Source organism: Oncorhynchus tshawytscha, linkage group LG26 (assembly GCF_018296145.1).
Source record: "Oncorhynchus tshawytscha isolate Ot180627B linkage group LG26, Otsh_v2.0, whole genome shotgun sequence".
In the NCBI taxonomy this organism is placed as follows: domain Eukaryota; kingdom Metazoa; phylum Chordata; class Actinopteri; order Salmoniformes; family Salmonidae; genus Oncorhynchus; species Oncorhynchus tshawytscha.
Window position 1 is genome coordinate 19,858,936 of NC_056454.1, and position 22,492 is coordinate 19,881,427.

The 22,492-nt window shown below is 43.8% G+C and overlaps 1 protein-coding gene across 6 annotated transcripts in view; it reads right to left on the reverse strand.

The window, feature by feature from the left end:
- The window catches only part of kdm6a (lysine (K)-specific demethylase 6A), a 94,370-nt gene that overhangs the window by 36,548 nt on the left and 35,330 nt on the right, over positions 1-22,492 (reverse strand). Inside the window, exons 6-9 of one of the 6 annotated variants that reach the window (XM_024389149.2) lie at positions 21,936-21,980; positions 17,210-17,330; positions 1,181-1,235; positions 361-395 (exon numbers count right to left, since the gene is read on the reverse strand). In XM_024389149.2, coding sequence (XP_024244917.1) covers positions 361-395; positions 1,181-1,235; positions 17,210-17,330; positions 21,936-21,980 — 256 coding nt within the window. Of the gene's footprint in view, positions 1-360; positions 396-1,180; positions 1,236-10,228; positions 10,494-17,209; positions 17,331-17,749; positions 17,771-21,935; positions 22,002-22,492 lie in introns of those variants that run through there. The other 5 variants (XM_024389148.2, XM_024389151.2, XM_024389150.2 and 2 more) reach the window with 5 other exon arrangements.

The following is a 22,492-nucleotide window of genomic DNA, read 5'->3' on the forward strand; positions in this document are numbered from 1 at the left end:
ATGGGGACATACGTAAATGCCAACAAAATAACTTTTTTGGTCCGTGTGTGTGTGAACTATTTAACTGTACTAGAATGCTTAAAAGGCGCAAAATTTTAAAATATCGGTATAGTTTTTTTGGGCAAGGAAAATATTGGGTATTGGTATCGGCCAAAAATGTAATATCGGTGCATCCCTAATAGAAATATGTAGAGATTTATATTTACTAAGGAGAAAGAAGCCATTCATTTTATGGGGCATACTTAACCGACCCACCACCAATATGTAGCACCCACTTGAGGTAAAAACCTGGCTGCTACAGCAGTGCAGCCTTTACTACCAGCACTAGAGAAGAGGAGGGAATAAGGATGGATTTCTTACCTGAATCTCATATAAATGAGCGATGTGGAACTGAACTGTGAATAGAAAAAGAGAGAGCGAGAGATATAAACTGATACACAGGACAGGAGAATAATCACTTACATAGGGTGCTCTCTCACATTTTCCCTAGTGATGCAACCAAAACAGAAGCTACAGCAACAACTGGTAGAAATTCATGATTGAAGAAAAACATGTTTTTACATAGAGCTATAGCAAATTAATCCATGTACTGTTTTCTGTATTCCTGTGGGGAAAAGATGGGTGCAGACCAAAGTAGTCTGCATGGTGTGTGGTTACAGATGGGAGAGGGGGAGGTTAGGTCCCCTGTGTGTGTGTGTGTGTGTGTGTGTGTAGATGAAACTGCTCACATGTAAGTGTGTGTCAGAGTCTCAGCTCTGCCGAGGTACTTTATGCCGATCCCCCCTAATGCTGTCTCCTAGGCAACCCAGTCTTAGGCAGGCGTTCGGAGTGTGTGTGTGTGTGAGTGTGTGTGTGCGTGCGCGTGTCTCCTTGACAACCCCCGGCTCAGGCAAACGGGCTGTGGGGAAATGGCATGACAACTGGGAGGAAATAATCAAATTATAAAAATATCCAGCCGGCATTCTGTGGCCTTTCCTTTATGTGGTTAATACTGAGAAATGGTCAACTTGACAATGTCATATTTAATAATCCAGCAACACATCAGCTCGCCTACCTAACTCAACATGCTGGGAGAGAACAGGAGAGAGGTAATGAATTGGGGTTTCAGTGATGGTACCAAACAGGAGAGGAATGCTGTTTGTGCATGCAGAGAGAGAAATGGGGGTGTAATGTTACTTACTTTCAGCTTTGGACAAAGTGCAGGGGTTGGAGTCAATCAAAGCCAGTTGAAAATGCTGCAGAGAGAGAGAGAGAGAGAGAGAGAGAGACAGAGAGAGAGAGAGAGAGACAGAGAAAGACAGAGAGAGAGAGACAGAGAGAGAGACAGAGAGAGAGACAGAGACAGAGAGAGTGACAGAGACAGAGAGACAGAAAAACAGAGAGACAGAAAGAGAGAGAGAGAGAGAGAGACAGAGAGAGAGACAGAGAGAGAAAGTCATGGTTGGAGGGTTTCCATGCAACTTTGTTCCTATATGACAAAGGTTCAGCATTTTACATGAAAGACACACACGTCTGGTTCCTCCAGGCTGACAAACGTCTGCTTAAAAAGTATAACGTGAAACTGATCCAATGGATGGTCTAACGGGGCAACAGACAGAGTGCATACACAAAGACAGGGTTGCCAATGGCAGTGGTTGTCAAACCTCTCCATGGGGACCCCCAGACATTTCACAATTTTGTTGAAGCCCTGAACTAATCAGCTTCACCTAGTCAAGGGCTTGATGATTAGTTGTGCTATAAAAAAAATCAGGTGTGCTATAGCTGTGGAATAGTTCAAATACATAGAACGGCTGAGGGTCCCACAAGGAGAGGTTTGAGAACCCCTGGCCTATGGGACTAGCCTCCAGGATCCTGCTGCAACGTCTCCTCAACTCTCTGTGGATAATATCATTTTCCCAACTCCCCCTAGTCTAGCGTTTGTAAATCTGAATGAGACTGGATAGGTGTAATCAATATTGCGATAGCCTCACCTAACCTTCCAGAGGGCTCCTCAACATATAATTTTTACCTATCCAGTCTCTTCAGATGTGCACCCACCAGGTGAAGGGGAGGCTAGTCACTCAGACAGACACACCAGCAGCAGACATAGCAGAGCAGCAGCCTTTCACTGCAGCAGAAAGCAGCCCTTTAAACACACACCACACATACCTCAACGACCCCATTACACTGCAGCAACATGACAGAGAGGGGGAGAGAAACAGGGAAGGGGAGGGGGATAACAGCGGCGACCTGCAGAATGTCCTCATCCTCCTCCAATCCTTCATCTCACCACATCATATGTCCATTCATCTTATCCAAGCGGACATTCCTTCTGTTCATCCTTGGAAGGACAGACCTCCCTCTACCCACACTAGTAACTATCTGTCTGTCACAGATGACAGGACTCAGGAGCAGCCTGGACACTAATGCTCACGCTTGGCGGATGGGAGTTTAGCCTGGATGCTACTGCAAATGTTAACTTGTGGCTAACCGTTAACCCCACCCAGGGTTCACAGAGAGATTAACCCAGAACACAGAGCCAGGTGGTAGGTCAGGGCCACCAAGCTTTCCAGTAGGGAAGCCAAGTCTACACTCATTGCTTTGGGACAGGATGGAGATCTGAATCACTTTGATCCTCATCCTGCACTGTCGGGTGACACCTCAGCAACAAACGGCCCAATCCCAACTAATAATCCCTGCTAGTCAGCCAAGCAGAAAGCCATCTGCAGCAGACAGTCTAGTCAACCAGTCAGTCAGTCCAGCCAGCTGGTTAAGAGCAGTAGCTCCCCCTCCTGTACTTGGGGCAGGCAGCAGGCCCCAGTCTCAACATGTAGTCTCTACTGGTTTCAGTTGCTTGTTCTGGTGGCTGCAGCTCTTAGAGCAATTTGCTAACCCTGATGTCCTTGCCGTGTCTGAATCCTGGCTCAGGAAGGCCACCAAAAATTCTGAGATTTCCATACCCAACTATAACATTTTCCATCAAGATAGAACTGCCAAAGGGGGAGGAGTTGCAGTCTACTGCAGAGATAGCCTGCAAAGTAATGTCATACTTTCCAGGTCCATATCCAAACAGTTCGAACTACTAATTTTAAAAATTACTCTCTACAGAAATAAGCTACCGACCCCCCTCAGCTCCCAGCTGTGCCCTGGACACCATTTGTGCATTGATCGCCCCCCATCTAGCTTCAGAGTTTGTTCTGTTAGGTGACCTAAACTGGGATATGCTTAACACCCCGGCAGTCCTACAATCTAAGATAGATGCCATCAAGCTCACACAAATCATCAAGGAACCCACCAGGTACAACCCTAAATCTGTAAACAAGGGCACCCTCATAGACGTCATCCTGACCAACTGGCCCTCCAAATACACCTCCGCTGTCTTCAACCAGGATCTCAGCGATCACTGTATCCGCTACGGATCCGCAGTCAAACGACCACCCCTCATCACTGTCAAACGCTCCCTAAAACATTTCTGTGAGCAGGCCTTTCTAATCGACCTGGCCCGGGTATCCTGGAAGGATATTGACCTCATCCCGTCAGTTGAGGATACCTGGTCATTCTTTAAAAGTAACTTCCTCACCATTTTAGATAAGCATGCTCCGTTCAAAAAATGCAGAACTAAGAACAGATATAGCCCTTGGTTCACTCCAGACCTGACTGCCCTCGACCAGCACAAAAACATCCTGTGGCGGGCTGCAATAGCATCGAATAGTCCCCGCGATATGTAACTGTTCAGGGAAGTCAGGAACCAATACACGCAGTCAGTCAGGAAAGCAAAGGCCAGCTTCTTCAGGCAGAAATTTGCATCCTGTAGCTCTAACTCCAAAAAGGTTTTGTAGATGACATCGCCAAAGTCGAGGATCGGTAGGATGGTCAATTTTACGAGGGTATGTTTGGCAGCATGAGTGAAGGAAGCTTTGTTGCGAAATGGGAAGCCAATTCTAGATTTAATTTTTGATTGGAGATGCTTAATGTGAGTCTGGAAGGAGAGTTTAAAGTCTAGCCAGACACCTAGGTATTTTTAGTTATCCACGTATTCTAAGTCAGAGCCGTCCAGAGTAGTGATGCTGGATGGGCGGGCAGGTGCGGGCAATGATCGGTTGAATAGCATGCATTTAATTTTATTTGCGTTTAAGAGCCGTTGGAGGCCACGGAGGGAGAGTTGTAGCATTGAAGCTCGTCTGGAGGTTTGTTAACACAGTGTCCAAAGAAGGGCCAGAAGTATACAGAATGTTGTCGTCTGTGTAGAAGTGGATTCGAGAATCACCAGCAGCAAGAGCGACATCATTGATGTATACAGAGAAGAGAGTCGGCCCGAGAATTGAACCCTGTGGCACACCCATAGAGACTGCCAGAGGACCGGACAACAGACCCTTCGATTTGACACACTGAGCTCTATCAGAGAAGTAGTTGGTGAACCAGGCGAGGCAATGATTTGCGAAACCAAGGCTGTTGAGTCTGCCAATAAGAATGTGGTGATTGACAGAGTCGAAAGCCTTGGCCAGGTCGATGAATACAGCTGCACAGTAATGTCTCTTATCGATGGCGGTTATGATATCGTTAAGGCCCTTGAGCGTGGCTGAGGTACACCCATGACCAGCTCGGAAACCAGATTGCATAGCGGAGAAGGTACGATGTGATTCAAAATGGCCAGTAATCTGTTTGTTAACTTGGCTTTCGAAGACCTTAGAGATGCAAGGTAGGATAGATATAGGTCTGGAGCAGTTTGGGTCTAGAGTGTCTCCCCCTTTGAAGAGGGGGGTGACCTTGGCAGGTTTCCAATCTTTGGGAATCTCAGACGATAACAAAAGAGAGGTTGAACAGGCTAGTAATAGGGGTTGCAACAATTTCGGCATAATTTAAGAGAGAGAGGGTCCAGATTGTCTAGCCCGGCTGATTTGTAGGGGTCCAGATTTTGCCGCTCTTTCAGAACATCAGCTATCTGGATATGGGTGATGAAGGAGAAATGGTGGGGGCTTGGGAGGGTTGCTGTGGAGGGTGCCGGGCAGTTAACCGGGGTAGGGGTAGCCAGGTGGAAAGCATGGCCAGCCGTAGAGAAATGCTTATTGAAATTCTCAATTATAGTGGATTTGTCGGTTGTAACAGTGTTTCCTAGCCTCAGAGCAGTGGGTAGCTGGGATGAGGTGTTCTTATTCTCCATGGACTTTACAGTGTCCCAGAACTTTTTTGAGTTTGTACTGCAGGATGCAAATTTCTGTTTAAAAAAGCTAACCTTAGCTTTCCTAACTGCCTGTGTATATTGGTTCCTAACTTCGCTGAAAAGGTGCATATCACGGGGGCTATTCAATGCTAATGCAGAACGCCACAGGATGTTTTTGTGCTGGTCAAGGGCAGACAAGTCTGGAGTGAACCAAGGGCTATATCTATTCCTGGTTCTACATTTTTTTTTAAATGGGGCATGCCTATTTAAGATGGTGAGGAAGGCACTTTTAAAGAATAACCAGGCATCCTCTACTGTCGGGATGAGGTCAATGTCGTTCCAGGATACCCCGGCCAGGTTGATTAGAAAGGCCTGCTCACAGAAGTGTTTTAGGGAGCGTTTGACAGTGATGAGGGGTGGTCATTTGCTCGCAGACCCATTACGGATGCAGGCAATGAGGCAGTGGTCACTGAGCTTTTGGTTGAAAACAGCAGAGGTGTATTTGCAGGGTGAGTTAGTTCGGATGATATCTATGAGGGTGCTCGTGTTTACGGATTTGGGGTTATATCTGGTAGGTTCATTGATAAATTGTGTGAGATTGAGGGCATCAAGCTTAGATTGAAGGATGGCCGGGGTGTTAAGCATGTCCCAGTTTAGGTCACCTAGCAGCACGAGCTCAGAAGATAGATGGGGGGCAATCAAATCACATATGGTGTCGAGGGCACAGCTGGGGGCAGAGGGTGGTCTATAACAAGCGGCAACGGTGAGAGACTTGTTTCTGGAAAGATTAATTTTTAGAAATAGAAGCTCAAATTGTTTGGGTACAGACCTGGATAGTAAGACAGAACTCTGCAGGTTATCTTTGCAGTAAATTGCAACACCGCCCCCTTTGGCAGTTATATCTTGTCGGAAAATGTTATAGTTAGGAATGGAAATTTCAAGGTTTTTGGTGGTCTTCCTAAACCAGGATTCAGACACGGCTAGGACATCTGGATTGGTGGAGTGTGCTAGGGCAGTGAATAAAACAAACATAGGGAGGAGGCTTCTAATGCTAGCATGCATGAAACCAAGGCTTTTACAGTTGCAGAAGTCAATAAATGAGAGAGCCTGGGGGAAGGAGTGGAGGTAGACACCGCAGGGCCTGGATTAACCTCTACATCACCGGAGGAACAGAGGAGGAGTAGGATAAGGGGACGGCTAAAGGCTAACAGAACTGGACGCCTAGTACGTTCAGAACAGAGAGTAAAAGGAGCAGATTTCTGGGCACGGTAGAATATATTCAATGCATAATGTACAGACAAAGGTATAGTAGGATGTGAATACAGTGGGGGTAAACCTGTGCATATAGTGATATTGAAAGAGATATTGTCTCTAGAAATAGCATTTAAACCAAGTGATGTCACTGCGTGTGTGGGGGGGTGGAACTAAATTGTTAGCCAAGGCGTGTTGAGCAGTGCTAGAGGCTCTACAGTGAAATAAAACAATAGTTACAAACCAGAACAGTAATCGACACGGCATGGTGACGTTAGGGAAAGGCATGCATAGCCGGGTGATCATACAAGTCCAGTGCGTGCCTTCAAGCAGCACGGGGCTAGCAGGCTAACAGAAAGGCCTTAGAGGGATGACACAACGGAGGGAAGTCTGTTGTGCCCCCCTCGTGCAGTTACATCAGTGGATGGATCAGCAGGGCTCCGTGTGGTAAACTAGGCCAATTGGCAAAATATGTATAGTGGCCGAAGAAATATGTCCGAAGGGCCTCTTAAGTCAGCAGTCCAATGTGCTTAAGATAGCTAGCAGACTGCAGATTAGCGGCTGTGCGTTCAGGGGTCGTTAGCTGTTATAATTCCAGGTGGAAAAAAATATGAAAAAATATCATAATAAAAATGTTTATCACAAAAAAAAATAGGTTCAGAGCTTGCGGTAGGAATCCGGAGATATCGAGAAGAATAAGGCTGACTAGCTCTGGTTTGAGTCACGCTGTACAGACTGGCGAGAGGTGTCCGGGATAAAGGTAGCTGATAACTGCTAGCAAAGGATAGCTGACTGCTAGCTAGTGACTTCGGAATGTATTCGATGGGCCTCGTAAGCCAACAGTCCATTGTGCTCTAGACAGCTAGCATTCAGGGGGCGTTAGCTGCGAAGGTCGGAAGGTGAGAAGGTTCAGAGCTTGTGATAGGAATCCGGGGATATGGAGAGAAAAAAATAGGTCCGGTACGCTCTGGTTGAATCGCATTGTACAAACTGGCGAGAGCTTTCCGAGCTAAGGTTAGCTGATGACCGTTAGCTGGCTAGTTAGCTGGCTAGTTTATGTTGGAGAGATTCCAGTAAGAGGGGAAGAAAAACTTTAGAGAAAAAGCAGGTCCACATCACATTGGGTGAGGTGGGTTGCAGGAGAGTATTTTGAAATAAGGGTTTAGAAAAATATAAAAAGATATGCGAAGAAAAATATATATACATGGGACACGACAAGATGAAGCACAAATACGCCTGACTGCTACACCATCTGGATATTTAACAATTACAACAAATGACAATTACAACAATACTGAATGAACACTTATTTTAACTTAATATAATACATCAATAAAAGCAATTTAACCTCAAATAAATAATGAAACATGTTCAATTTGGTTTAAATAATGCAAAAACAAAGTGTTGGAGAAGAAAGTAAAAGTGCAATATGTGCTATGTAAGAAAGCTAACGTTTAAGTCAGAACATGAGAACATATGAAAGTTGGGGGTTCCTTTTAACATGAGTCTTCAATATTCCCAGGTTATTAGTTATTACTAGTTATTATAGGAATTCTTGTACTATTTCTCTCTATACCCTTTGTATTTCATATACCTTTGACTATTGGATGTTCTTATAGGGACTTTAGTATTGCCAGTGTAACAGTATAGCTTCCATCCCTCTCCTCGCCGCTACCTGGGCTCGAACCAGCAACACATCGACAACAGCCACCCTCGAAGCAGCGTTACCCATGCAGAGCAAGGGGAACAACTACTCCAAGTCTCAGAGCGAGTGACGTTTGAAACGCTATTAACGCGCACCCCGCTAACTAGGAAGCGATTTCACATCGGTTACACCAGCCTAATCTCAGGAGTTGATAAGCCTTTGGTCATTAATATGGTCGAATCCGGAAACTATCATTTAGAAAACAAACCGTTTATTCTTTCAGTGAAATACGGAACCGTTTCGTATTTTATCTAACGGATGGTATCCCTAAGTCTAAATATTGCTGTTACATTACACAACCTTCAATGTTATGTCATAATTACGTAAAACTCTGGCAAATTAGTTCACAATGAGCCAGGTGGCCCAAACTGTTGCATATACCCTGACTCTGCGTGCAATGAACGCAAGAGAAGTGACACAATTTCACATGGTTAATATTGCCTGCTAACCGTTCTTTTAGCTAAATAGGCAGGTTTAAAAATATATACTTCTGTGTATTGCTTTTAAGAAAGGAATGGATGTTTTAGGTTAGGTACACGTTGGAGCAACGACAGTCCTTTTTCACAAAAGTGCACCGCATCGATTTATGCAACGCAGGACACGCTAGATAAACGAGTAATATCATCAACCATGTGTAGTTATAACTAGTGATTATGATTGATTGATTGTTTTTTATAAGATAAGTTTAGTGCTATCTAGCAACCTACCTTGGCTTCTTACTGCATTCACGTAACAGGCAGGCTCCTCGTGAGGCAGGTGGTTAAAGCATTGGACTAGATTGAATCCCTGAGCTGACAAGGTAAAAATCTGTCGTTCTGCCCCTGAACAGTCAGTTAACCCACCGTTTCTAGGCCGTCATTGAAAATAAAAATGTGTTCTTAACTGACTTGCCTCATTAAATAAAGTTGTAAAAAATAATAATAATAAAATCGCAGTACAAAAATACAGATTTCCGATTGTTATGAAAACTTGAAATGGGCCCTAATTAATCGTCCATTCCGATTAATCGGTCGACCTCTACTACAGAGGGTAGTGCAAACGGCCCAGTACATCCAGGACCTCTATACCAGTGGGTGTCAGAGGAAGGCCCTAGAAATTATCGAAGACTCCATCCACCCTAGTCATAGACTGTTCTCTCTGCTACCGCACAGCAAGCGGCACCGGAGCACCAAGTCTAGGTCCAAGAGGCTCCTAAACAGCTTCTACCCCCAAGCCATAAGACTCCTGAACATCTAGTCAAATGGCTACCCAGACTATTTGCATTGCTCCCTCTTTTACGCCGCTGCTACTCTGTTATCATCTATGCATAGTCACTTTAATAACTCTACCTACATGTACATATAACCTTAAATAACCAGTGCCCCCGCATATTGATCCTGTACCGGTACCCCCTGTGTATAGTCTCGCTATTGTTATTTTACTGCTGCTCTTTAATGATATGTTACTTTTATTTCTTATCTGTATTTTTTAAAGCTGCTTGTTGTTTGTTGGTTAGGGGCTACTAAGTAAGCATTTCACTGTAAAGTCTACACCGGTTGTATTCGGTACGTGACTACTATTTGATTTGCGTCCTGTCTTCTACAATGTCTTCTCGCCATCTCATCAGCCTGTGACTTGGACACACGTACAGAGCATAGCTTACTGCATTAGAAAGGACATACTGTACCATACGCAGACACTGACTTTTAGGCTCTACTGGTAACGCAACACTGGAAAATGAAGGCAAGAGAATGTAACCCAAATCAAAGCTCCAACAGCAAGACCAGGCACAACACCTCATCATAACATGGTGCTGCAGACAGAGGTGGCAGTCTAAAATAAACATAAGGTGTCACACACAGTTAAGAACCATCGGCCTTGCAGTAGAAGCGGTCAATGTCAGACATAAAAATCAGGGCAGTTCAGCCAACCTCCCTCCCTCTCGCTCTCTCACGCCTCAGTTAGGGCTGGCAGGGAGTGAGCCACTGCTAACACACACAGTCATTACTGTCACACACACACCAACCGAGAAGTGGGAGATTTAACTGGGTCAAACACACAGATATCTTCAAAGCCACACACACCTAATCAATAACATACACACTGGTCATCGAGAATATATCACCACATCAAACACAAATGCAATACATTACCATACATGCCAAGCCTTTTGTGCGGTTGCAGGAACTCCCTTAAACGCCATTACATCCTCCAGCAGCCCTCTTCTTCTCTCCCTTTCCCTCCCTCTATAGCTCTCTATCGCTCCACTACCAGGCAGATAATGCAGCAGGATTGTCAGCTTGCCTTTCCTCCCCCCTCTCTCTCTCTCTCCACTCTCTCCGTTCTCTGTGTCACTGATTCCTATTGAGCAGACGGCAGCACTAGAGAGGAGAGATGACAATAACTCCAGGCAGGCAGGCAGACACCCTCTCTCCTCTTCCTCCCCCTCTCTCTCGCTCTCCTCCAGCTGAGAATCTGCTCTATGGTCACACAGGAAGGAGGATTCTCATCACCTGACTAATATGCACCAGTCAATTACTCTCATCCTCCCTCTCACTCTCTGGGTTCTGCCTTTCTCACAGCTTACATTGTGGAGTAGGTGTGAGTTGTAAGTACAGTAACAGCTGTTGGTAACTGGCAAGACATAAATTCTATGCAAAATGGCTGAGTGTTTCCATAGGTTGGCTCATTGATTCCTTTTACTTGAAAATACTAACAGCATTTCTAAACTGTTACTATGGCTAAGCCTTTTCTCCATCCAGAAAACTTACCACTGCCTTCCTCCCTCGTCCCCCCGCTCTGTCATGAAGGAGGAAAAGGCCGTATGCTTTGAGGTCTCCACCCCTCCCTTCTCTCTCTCCTCCTTTACACGCTCATCACTCAGCCTCCCTTCTCATTCCTCTTTTCCCTCTACTCATACCCTCTCCATCTCTCCTCCCTACCCTATTATTTTCTCTCTCCCTCTCTCTGCTCACACCTCCTCCTCCTTCTCTCCATAGATAACTGGGCCAGTGTGTGTGTGTGTGTGCACGCCTGTGTGGCTGGCAGGGTGCCGTAGAGCTCAGTGGGAAGTGTATGTGACTAAGGCAAGGGAGGACGTGCAGCACGTGTGAAGCCTGTTCAGTTGAATACGGCTTCTTGTACACACACACAGTCAGCAGCCAATCAAGGGCAAACCAGGGCAGGACCAAAAACACTAGACACCTGGCTCTTTCCCCTCCTCTCCCAGGGAAGGGTGTCCATCCTGGCCCATCTCACCAGTCTGAGAGAACCCATCCTGTGTACAATCTCCCCATGGCTCTTAGTCTCTCAAGACAAAAAGGGTTGCCTCCCACAATGTAGGAGCTTAACATGTCTGTATGTATACAACGTTACTTTGGAATAGAGGAAAGGGCACAAATAGGAGCTAGCAAGATTGAGATCACAGATGTTATATTGAATGAGTGCCTTTCGCAAGCGTCTAGTTTGCATGAGCTTCAGCAATATACCATATAACGACAGTATGAGTTTAGATAGATAGATGTTATTGTGAAGTGTAAACGTCTAGGAGCAACAACGGCTCAGCCGCGAAGTGGTAGGCCACACAAGCTCACAGAATGGGACTGCCGAATGCTGAAGTGCATAACGTGTACAAATAGCCTGTCCTCAGTTGCAACACTCACTACAGAGTTCCAAACTGCCTCTGGAGACAACGTCCGCAAAATAACTGTTCGTCGGGAGTTTCATGAAATGGGTTTCCATGGCCGAGCAGCCGCACACAAGCCTAAGATCACCATGCTCAATGCCAAGCGACAGCTGGAGTCTTGTAAAGCTCGCCGCCATTGGACTCTAGAGCAGTGGAAACGCGTTCTCTGGAGTGATGAATCACGCTTCTGCATCTGTCAGTCTGATGATGATGCCAACTGTAAAGTTTGGCGGAGGAGGAATAATGGTCTGGGGTTGTTTTTCCATGGTTCGGGATACGCCCCTTAGTTCCATTGTTGGGAAATCTTAATGCCACAGCATACAAGCATTTCGCTACACTCGCATTAACATCTGCTAACCATGTGTATGTGACCAATACAATGACATTCTAGATGATTCTGTGCTTCCAACTTTGTGGCAACAGTTTGGGGAAGGCCCTTTCCTGTTTCAGCATGACGTTGCTCCCGTGCACAAAGCGGGAACCATACAGAAATAGTTTGTCGAGATCCGTGTGGAAGGACTTGACTGGCCTGCACAGAGCCCTGACCTCAACCCCATCGAACACCTTTGGGATGAATTGGAACGTTGACTGCGAGCCATGCCTAAATCGGACAACATCAAAACGACCCTTGAATAATTAGCGTAAACAATAAATCAACCGTTCCATTTTGGCAATTGCATTCACAAATTCATGCAATTGTTTTTAGTCTTTGCTGTAAAAAAGGTTTAACCAAAACAAAAAAACTCTTGTACGCTAAATTTATTTAAATGTTGTTTACATTGTTCCAAATGGTCAGAGAAGTTATATTGTAATCTAACAGCACCTGTTTGGGACACACAATATGCAAGCAGCTCCTCATCTTCTCTTACTTGATCTCCAGTATTTTCCACAACTAGTCAAATTTATTCCACACATCTGACTCTCCCTTTAACTCCTGAGAAACCAGTAAACAAGCCCCGTTTCATGTTAATTTTTCACGTCCTCTACATCCATTTTGCTGTCACGCGTTACGGTGTTCAGAGCTTGTTATAACCAATTTTTTTATGTGATTATGATATGCTATAGGTCCGGCCCTATCGATGCATACACGTGTCACGTAAAGAGAGCAAAGGTCAAGGGAAAAGGGAATGTTTTTCGTTAACAAACGAGGCATTTTGGTAACAGAACTTTTCAGTCAGAAATTATTGTAATTGTGTTGCAGCTTCAGCAACACGATAAACATAATGTTCTGTGGTGGTCGCTGCAGCAGGTATGAGAGAGGGACAGGGCAACAAACACTGGTGATGTTCTGTGGTGGTCGCTGCAGCAGGTATGAGAGAGGGACAGGGCGATAAACACTGTTGATGTTCTGTGGTGGTCGCTGCAGCAGGTATGAGAGAGGGACAGGGCGATGAACACTTGAAGTTCTGTGGTGGTCGCTGCAGCAGGTATGAGAGAGGGACAGGGCGATGAACACTTGATGTTCTGTGGTGGTCGCTGCAGCAGGTATGAGAGAGGGACAGGGCGATAAACACTGGTGATGTTCTGTGGTGGTCGCTGCAGCAGGTATGAGAGAGGGACAGGGCAATGAACACTTGATGTTCTGTGGTGGTCGCTGCAGTAGGCATGAGAGAGGGATAGGGCGATAAACACTTGATGTTCTGTGGTGGTCGCTGCAGTAGGTATGAGACTACGGGTGCTAGTCACAGTCACTCGCTGGTCATTTATTTTATTTTTCATTATTCTTTTTTTACACAACACAGCAAGTCTGTGATCGGCACAACCAAATCAATTGCAGTAGGACTCCATCTAGTCATTTGTGTCTCTTAATTATTTAATCAAACAGTGGGCTTATAGCATCAGACAAGCTCAGTGCATATAGTTGATTTGATTAAAACACATAGGATGCATCTATATATGGAAAAATACCTGTTTAAAATGTTCAATCAATCATTTGGTTCGAGAGAACAGACCGTCACCAAAGGTAATTTTTTAGTAAGGGACAGCTTAGTCCCCGAATAAATAAATAAAATCAATGTCAACTGAGTTGTCTGTTCTTTCGACCAATCGATTGGTCTACATTTTAAGACGTGTATTTTATATATACTGAACAGAAATATAAACGCAACATGTAAAGTATTGGACCCATGTTTCATGAGCTGAAAAAAAAGATTACAGAAATGTTTCACACACACAAAAAGCTTATTTCACTGAACTTATGTGTACACATTTGTTTACATCCATGTTACTGAACATTTCTCATTTGCCAAGATAATCCATCCACTTGACAGGTGTGGCATATCAAGAAACTGAATAAACATTAGATTATCCTGTTGAGTGTAGGGGGCAGTACTTTGATGTTTGGATGAAAAAAACATACCCAAATGAAACTGGCCCAGAATCTAGAATATGCATATAATTGTCAGATTGGGATAGAAAACACTCTAAAGTTTCCAAAACTGTTAAAATATTATCTGTGACTATAACAGAACCGATATTGCAGGAAATCCAACCCGGAAGTGCTGTTTTTCCTGAAAGCTCTCTGTTCCAATGCCTACTGTCGCTCCATTTCAAGGGATATCAACCAGATTCATTTTCCTATGGCTTCCCCATGGTGTGAACAGTCTTTAGACATAGTTTCAGGCTTTTATTTAGAAAAATGAGCGAGAAAGATCACATTGCGTCATTGGATGGCTGGGTGCCAGCAGCGTTTGCATGCTTGAGCAGCTTGGAGCAGACATTTTCTCGCTCTCTCCTATTGAAGAAGCTACAGTCCCAGTTGAAATATTATCGATGATATATTGTAAAAACAACCTGAGGATTGATTATAAAAAACGTTTGACATGTTTCTACGAACTTTACGGATACTATTTGGTATTTTCGTCTGCCCGGTCTTGATCTCTCGAGCCTGTGGATTTCTGAACATAACCTCCATTTGGTTGGCGCGTTTTTGGATATAAAAATAATCTTTATGGAACAAAAGGAACATTTATTGTGTAACTGGGAGTCTCGTGAGTGCAAACATCCGAAGATCATCAAAGGTAAGTGATTCATTTTATTGCTTTTCTGACTTTCGTGACCAATCTACTTACATGAAAATTAAATATTTTTAGTAATTTAATTAGAATTTGGCGCTCTGCAATTCAGCGGATGTTAACGAAAATGATCCCGGTAACGGGATGGGTGCATCAAGAAGTTAAACAGCATGATAAAAACACAGGTGCATCTTGTGCTGGGGTCAATAAAAGGACTCTAAAATCTGTCATTTTGTCACACAACACAATGTCACAGTTGTCTCAAGTTGAGGGAGCGTGCAATTGGCAGGAATGTCAACCAGAGTTTTTGCCAGAGAATTTAATGTTAATTTCCCTACCAACATCATTTTAGATACGTTTTTCTGTCTGTAATAAAGCCTTTTTGTGGGGGGGAAACTCATTCTGATTGGCTGGGCCTGGCTCCCAAGTGGGTGGGCCTATGGCTGCGCCCCTGCCCAGTTATGTGAAATACATAGGGCCTAATTTATTTATTTCAATTGACTGATTTCCTTATATAAACTATAACTCAGTAAAAATGGTTGCGTTTATATTTTTATCCAGTACACATAGTTAAATAGAACTATAAGAAATGTAAGATTTGTCCAATTCTATCCAGCTCATGTCTCCAGCTATGCATGTGGTTTGCTAACTTGCTAGATGTCAAGATCAAGGTTCTTTGGTTACAGCAGAGATATTCAGTCTCGTCCTGGATCAAGATCCCTGTTGCGTAAACTTTTTTGTGCATAAAAAAGTATATATTTTTGGAAATAGCACCCCTTGTGTGCACATTCAGTTATACAGCATTATGGTATGTATGGTACAAAAAAGTTATGACTATCAAAATCTGGACAACACCCAACCCTATTGTGGATAGCATTTTTATGTCTCGGTGTCCAGTATAAGGAAGTTAGAGGTAGTTTTGCGAGCCAATGCTAGTCTATGGATATTTTCTAGCATGCTAACTTCCTTCATACTGGACACAGAGACATAACATTTTTATACCCAAGTCGGACTTTGGGAAAGTAAAATCCCAAAGTATCCCTTTACTCCCAGACATAGTGCTGTTGCTGCCCTAGGTCTGGGACTTCAGAGAGAACATGGCTCCTCTGACCTCTTTCAGTAGCACATGAATCAGACGCAAACGTGTGTATCCATCCACAGCCAACCCAGCTATGTAGTGAAGCTACAACAGGTATTTACAGTAAGTCACAATCTAGTACTGAGAAGTATGGGAGCAAAGGAAACAAAACATGAGGCGGACTGTATTTCTTGAGGAAAACAGTCATAATGTTGGAAAATGTTGGAAAACAAAATGCCTTAGGTTGTCACCCAGAGTCACATTTGTTTCACTTGCAAGCTATAGCACATAATATTTTACAAAAGTACGCTAAAGGGCCATAGAGAAAAGTCTGCTTCTTGTTTTCTTTATTGCCAATACAAAATCTGGTATTGTAGTATCGCGATACGGGTATCGTGACAACACTACTGTCTAGGGTGATGGAATTCAACATGCTGGGAGGGAAAGCTGCAGCTGAAGCGGCCTTATTTGGACAGATCCCTCAGGACTATGACCATTAGCAAATATACTGCATGCAAACCATAGTTACAGCCTTGGCTGGCTGTAAAAGACTACTCAGAAACAGTCAAAAGCAGACAGACTACTACAGCTAACCCTTCTATGAGCTCTACTGGGAATAAGAGCACACCTATCAAATGCACATGCACACACCTAACACCTATCAAATGTATGGCAGCTCCAACACTGTCTGGGTCAGAAGCCCTCAGGTTGGTGTGTGCATTTCTCTGTCTGGTCTGGACAAAACAAAAGTATACATTCACAAGGGAATAGAAACAGAGAGCCACCCTGGCTTATAGTGTCAATGGCACAACACAGGTCTACACACCCACCAAACAACACACTATTCTTACACTTAATCCAGCAGGGAAGATAGCCTGTCTCATATTTTACCATAGGGTCATAGAGGACCTGCTTTGAACAGGTAGAAGAGAGGCTGCTAACCCCATTAGTTACCGAGGGCGGGGCCTGTTGATATTTACATGACATTTCAGTCATTTAGCAGACGCTCTTATCCAGAGTGACTTACAGTAGTGAGTACAATGATTTTCATACTTTATTCATACTGGTCCCACGTGGGAATCAAAACCACAACCCTGGCATTGCAAAGGCCATGCTCTACCAACTGAGCCACGAGGGACTGGGGCACTGGGGCACTAGGTCACTCCTGGTCCGGGAGGGCTGCTGTGTGTGCAGGCGATGTCCATAGGGGTGTGTACAGTGCTAGCTATGCTACATACCCAGGCTTATACTGTGCTGTACCAGTTATAGTAGTAGCAGCAGTAGTACCAATAGTAGTAGTAGAAGCAGTTGTACTAATAATAGTAGTACTAATAGTAGTAGTATTAGCAGTACATACCTTTAGACTTGACTCATAATCGGTGTTGCCTTTAAACATGAGGCCCAGTCTCATGTGGATCTCCGTGGCTCGGGAGAAACTGGGGTCAACATAGAGCACTTCCTGAAACGCTTTTATCGCCCTGCACACACAGAGACACAGGAGGAGAGGGTTAAACATAGGGTGGAACAAAACACGACACATAAAAAAAAAAAAAGACTTTCATTCACAAAAGCAAAAATGTGTGGAAATAACCTAAGGGTGCTTTTTTTCATGGGATAAAAATAGAGCGAGTAGCTATGGCAAAGAACTAAAGGACTGTTGATTCTGAATGCTAGAGCATCCCTGAATTGTGTGGGTGTGTGTGAGTGAAAGAGCAAGCACCGCTGTCACCAAAATTACCCCCACCCACCCCGATATAAACCAAAAAAAATAAGACACCCCATATAGGCTACAAAACAAACATACTCCACTCTACTGCTCCACCCCTCTCCTATACAAATACACACATCTTACAAATAAACACCAACTATAACAACGTACACAAATAAATACACTCACAGTGCGGTTGTGAAAACAAAGGCTAATCGTATGTCACCACGGAGGTCTGCCACAGCAAGAGAGACTACAGTAGAAACACTGATCTCACTGCTGAGGCTGCCTGTGCACTGCTCGCTCGCACGCACGCACGCACGCACACACGCACGCACACACGCATGCACACACACGCTGCTGTGCTGAAGCAAAGCACTCTGAACCCATTGGCCTCTCTCCCCCTCCTATCCCTGTTCCAATCCTTCCTTCCTCCCGCTCTCGTTCATTTGTTCCCTCCAGAGAGCTAGGCGCTCCAGCTTCTCTAGGCTGGAACAGATTGGCAGAGACACAGAGCAAACGGCAGACAAGCTAACAGAGAATACCTTCTACAGGACAGACAGATAAGAGGCAGAACACTAAACAATACCAAGTGTTCTCTGACTGAACCCCAATTATACCAGAGTTAAGCTATTAGTGACAAAGTCGTGTTGTATTATGAATCTGACGTAGGCCATATAACCCACTGCTCTAGCCCTGTAGCTCTCCAGGAACAATGTTGGTGACTAGGACTGGGAATTCCCAGGGAACTAACGATAGATTATAACTATACTTTGGTGCCGATACGGCATGTATTGCCATACACGGGGCTGCGCACAATTGGCCCAGCGTCGTCTGGGTTTGGCAGCGGTAGGACATCATTGTAAAAAAAAAATTGTTCTTAACTGACTTGCCTAGTTAAAAAAATAAAATAATAATAATTGCAATTCGATACTGTGATTCTATTGCGATTTGATGTTCCAAACATATTGCTCACCATGTCTGCTGCAGAGAGATAAGAGAGAGAACTACTATTGATCAGTCATGGCAATAAAAAGGGCTGAAAACAAAAATGGTGCAGGTACAGTCAACTAGCGAAAAAATAATATCCCGATATGTAACTGTCAATTTTCCCCCCCATCTCTATTGGTGACCACTTCTCTGGCCCTATGAGGTAACATTAAATCTTTCAGCTCTGAATTCCTCGGAAGTCTCTAGCTGGTGATGTAACATGTCCTACATTGAGGGAGAAACCCAAATGACCCGCTTCTCTGTATCCCCTCCTCCCCCATGTGGAACTCCCTTCCCCTGGGAGAGAGAAGGGCTATACTATATACAGTACCAGTCAAAAGTTTGGACACACCTACTCATTCAAGTGTTTTTCTTTCTTTTTAGTACTTTCTACATTGTAGAACAATAGTGAAGACATCAAAACTATGAAATTACACAAAAAAAGTGTTAAACAAATCAAAACATATTTTGTATTTTAGATTCTTCAAAGTAGCCACCCTATGCCTCTTGGCATTCTCAACCAGCTTCATGATGTCGTCACCTGGAACGCATTTCAATTAACAGGTGTGCCTTCTTAAAAGTCCATTTGTGGAATTTCATTCCTTCTTAATGCATTTGAGCCATTCAGTTGTGTTGTGACAAAGTGGGTATACAGAAGATATCCCTATTTGTTAATAGACCAAGTCCGTATTATGGCAAGAACAGCTCAAATAAGCATAGAGAAATGACAGTCCATCACTATTTTAAGACATGAAGGTCAGTCAATCCAGAAAAGGTCAATAACTTTGAAAGTTTCTTCAAATGCAGTCGAAAAAACCATCAAGCGCCATGATGAAACTGGCTCTCATGCGGACCGCCACAGGACAGGAAAACCCAGAGTTACCTCTGCTGCAGAGGATAAGTTCATTAGAGTTACCAGCCTCAGATTGCAGCCCCAAAAAAGCTTCAGAGTTCTCCACATCAACTGTTCAGAAGAGACTGCGTGAATCAGGTCTTCATAGTCGAATTGCGACAAAGAAACCACTACTAAAAGGACACCAATAAGAAGAAGAGACTTGCTTGGGCCAAGAAACACAAGCAATGGGCATTAGAACTGTGGAAATCTATCCTTTGGTCTGATGAGTCAAAATTTGCGACTTTTGGTTCCAACCGCCGTGTCTTTGTGAGACTTAGAGTAGGTGAACGGATGATCTCTGCATGTGTGGTTCCCACCATGAAGGATGGAGGTGGTGGTGTGATGGTGTAGGGGTGATTTGTTGGTGACACCATCAGTGATTTATTTATAATTCAAGGCACACTTAACCAGCATGGCTACCACAGCATTCTGCAGCAATACGCCATCCCATCTGGTTAGCGCTAAGTGGGACTGTCATTTGTTTTTCAACAGGACAATGACCCAAAACACACCTCCAGGTTGTGTAAGGGCTATTGACAAAGGAGAGTGATGGCATGCTGCAACAGATAACCTGGCCTCCACAATCCCCCGACCTCAACCAATTTGAGATGGTTTGGGATGAGTCGGACCGCAGAGTGAAGGAAAAGCAGTGCTCAGCATGTGGGAACTCCTTCAAGACTGTTGGAAAAGCATTCCTCTTGAAGCTGGATGAGAGAATGCCAATTGTGTGCAAAGCTGTTATCAAGGCAAACTGTGGCTACAGTTTTTGTTTTGTAAATTGTAAAATATATTTGGATGTTTTTAATAATTTTGATTACTAAATGATTCAATGTAGAAAATAGTAAAAATAAAGAAAAACCCTTGAATGAGTAGGTGTGTCCAAATGTTTGACTGGTACTGCTCAGTGATTTCTAACAAGTCAATTCATAAAATGTATCCCTGCTAGAGCAGCTGGTCAACTGTAAGTGCTGTTATTGTTAAGTGAAAATGTCTAGGCGCAACAACGGCTCAGACACGAAGTGGTAGGCCACACAAGCTCATGGAACGGTACCACCAAATGCTGAAGCACGTAGCTCGTAAAAATCGTCTGTCCTCGGTTGCAACACTGGAAGCAACGTCAGTACAACTGTTTGTCGGGAGCTTCATGGTCAAGAAACCGCATACAAGCCTGGGGAAGGCCCTTTTCTGTTTCAGCATGGCCATTTTTTATTTATTTTACTTTTTTATTCTACCTTTATTTTACTAGGCAAGTCAGTTAAGAACAAATTCTTATTTTCAATGACGGCCTAGGAACAGTCGGTTAACTGCCTGTTCAGGGGCAGAACGACAGATTTATACCTTGTACAATGTTCCAATATCTACTGGAAAGCCTTCCAAGAAGGAATGGAGGCTGTTATAGCAGCAAAGGAGGGAACCAACTCTATATTAATGACCATGATTTTGGAATGTGATGTTTGACGAGCTGGTGTCCACATACTTTTGGTCATGCCGTGTATGTAAACTTGGCAGGCTGACAGCACTGGAGGCACTCAAGGTCAAGGCAGGGGAGAAGAAAGGGGGGGCAAGGACCAGAACTAGGGTTGGTGTTGGCTAGCTTGTGTACACCTATCCAAACTGAAAAATATCTCCTGGTCAAAAAAGTTGCACTTAAAACAATGGAGCACTCAAAAGTGTGCAAGTATCTATTTACTGTTATAGATGAATGCCTCACAAGCTAATGGAATGGCTGAAGTTGACCGATGCAAAACACATTTCTTTTTAATAAGGCCTAAGCATCTCATCATGCACGTGGTATACATTGCTAATGGATGGGCTCCCCAATGCAATCATTAAATCAAGCTATATTTATGTAGCACACTTCAGATGTAGAATGCAACGCAATGTGCTTTACAGGGGAAAAAAACATTTAAATAATGAAAATAAATTACATTTTTACTACGCAACAAACATAAGGGGAAAAAAAGAAGAAGGACAAACTAAAAAACACGAAGGAAAAGTAAAGCTAAAAAGATGTGTTTTAAGATCACAGTTTCAGCCCTGCTCAGGTTCTCTGGCAGGCTATGCCTCTCCATGCCTTAGTCCTAGGCTTTGGGATAGTTAAAAGGCCAGTCAGTGCCAGAGGACTTGAGGGACCTACTGGGTACATAACTTAAAAGCATGTCTGACTTGTATTTAAAACCCCAATAGAAGAACCTTAGATCTAAAACTCAGGCAGCCAGTGCATTACCCATTACCAATAACACTTTTTGGAGAAAAGCCAAACAAAAATAGCCTGATCGGATGGCTTGACTGTTGGCTTTATAACATTTAGATCCAATATGGCTCCTAATCATGGCAGTAACATTAGCTGCATTATTCTTGATAAAACAAATAACACGTAGATGCATAATGACTGCCTAGACAACATTTAGATTCAAGATGACAGCCAGTTGCATGAAAGACACATCCTCGCAGTATTACTCCCTATGGAAACTAATAGAGGGGGCCTACCTTCTCTGTCCTGCCTGGGCCTCTGAGGAGGGGGGCTGCACTGGCCTAGACAGGGAGAAAGGGGACCTACAGTAGTCAATATCAGGCAATGCCACAGACACCTAGCAGCACTACACAGCCTCAGCAAAGCACTTACTCAACAAGGACCCAAGTACAGTAATACATTCCCCATCACAGGTATATGGGGGAGGGAGGGTATTTAGTTACTACTCCTCTGGTGCAATGTAGGAAATCACTTTTGAGATTTGAATTATTCAGTTAGTAATTTATATAGTGGCACCTCTCCTACTAGCTGCTTGAAAATGGAAAAAAAGTGTATATTCTCTCGCTCCAAAACCATCGTTTTAATTCCTTAGTCTAAGACGTTGGGGAGGGGGGTGCTAAACTGACTCTGGAATGGTTTTTAAAAAGGGTCATACTATGGATAATTTAGCTATCTGATTTGGAATTTTAAGTCAACTTTAAGTATAATAAAAAATTAAAAGATTGGGCTAAAATATAGATTTTTGGCCATTATTACTAAAGCCATAGAACGCATTGAATAACACATTCATAAA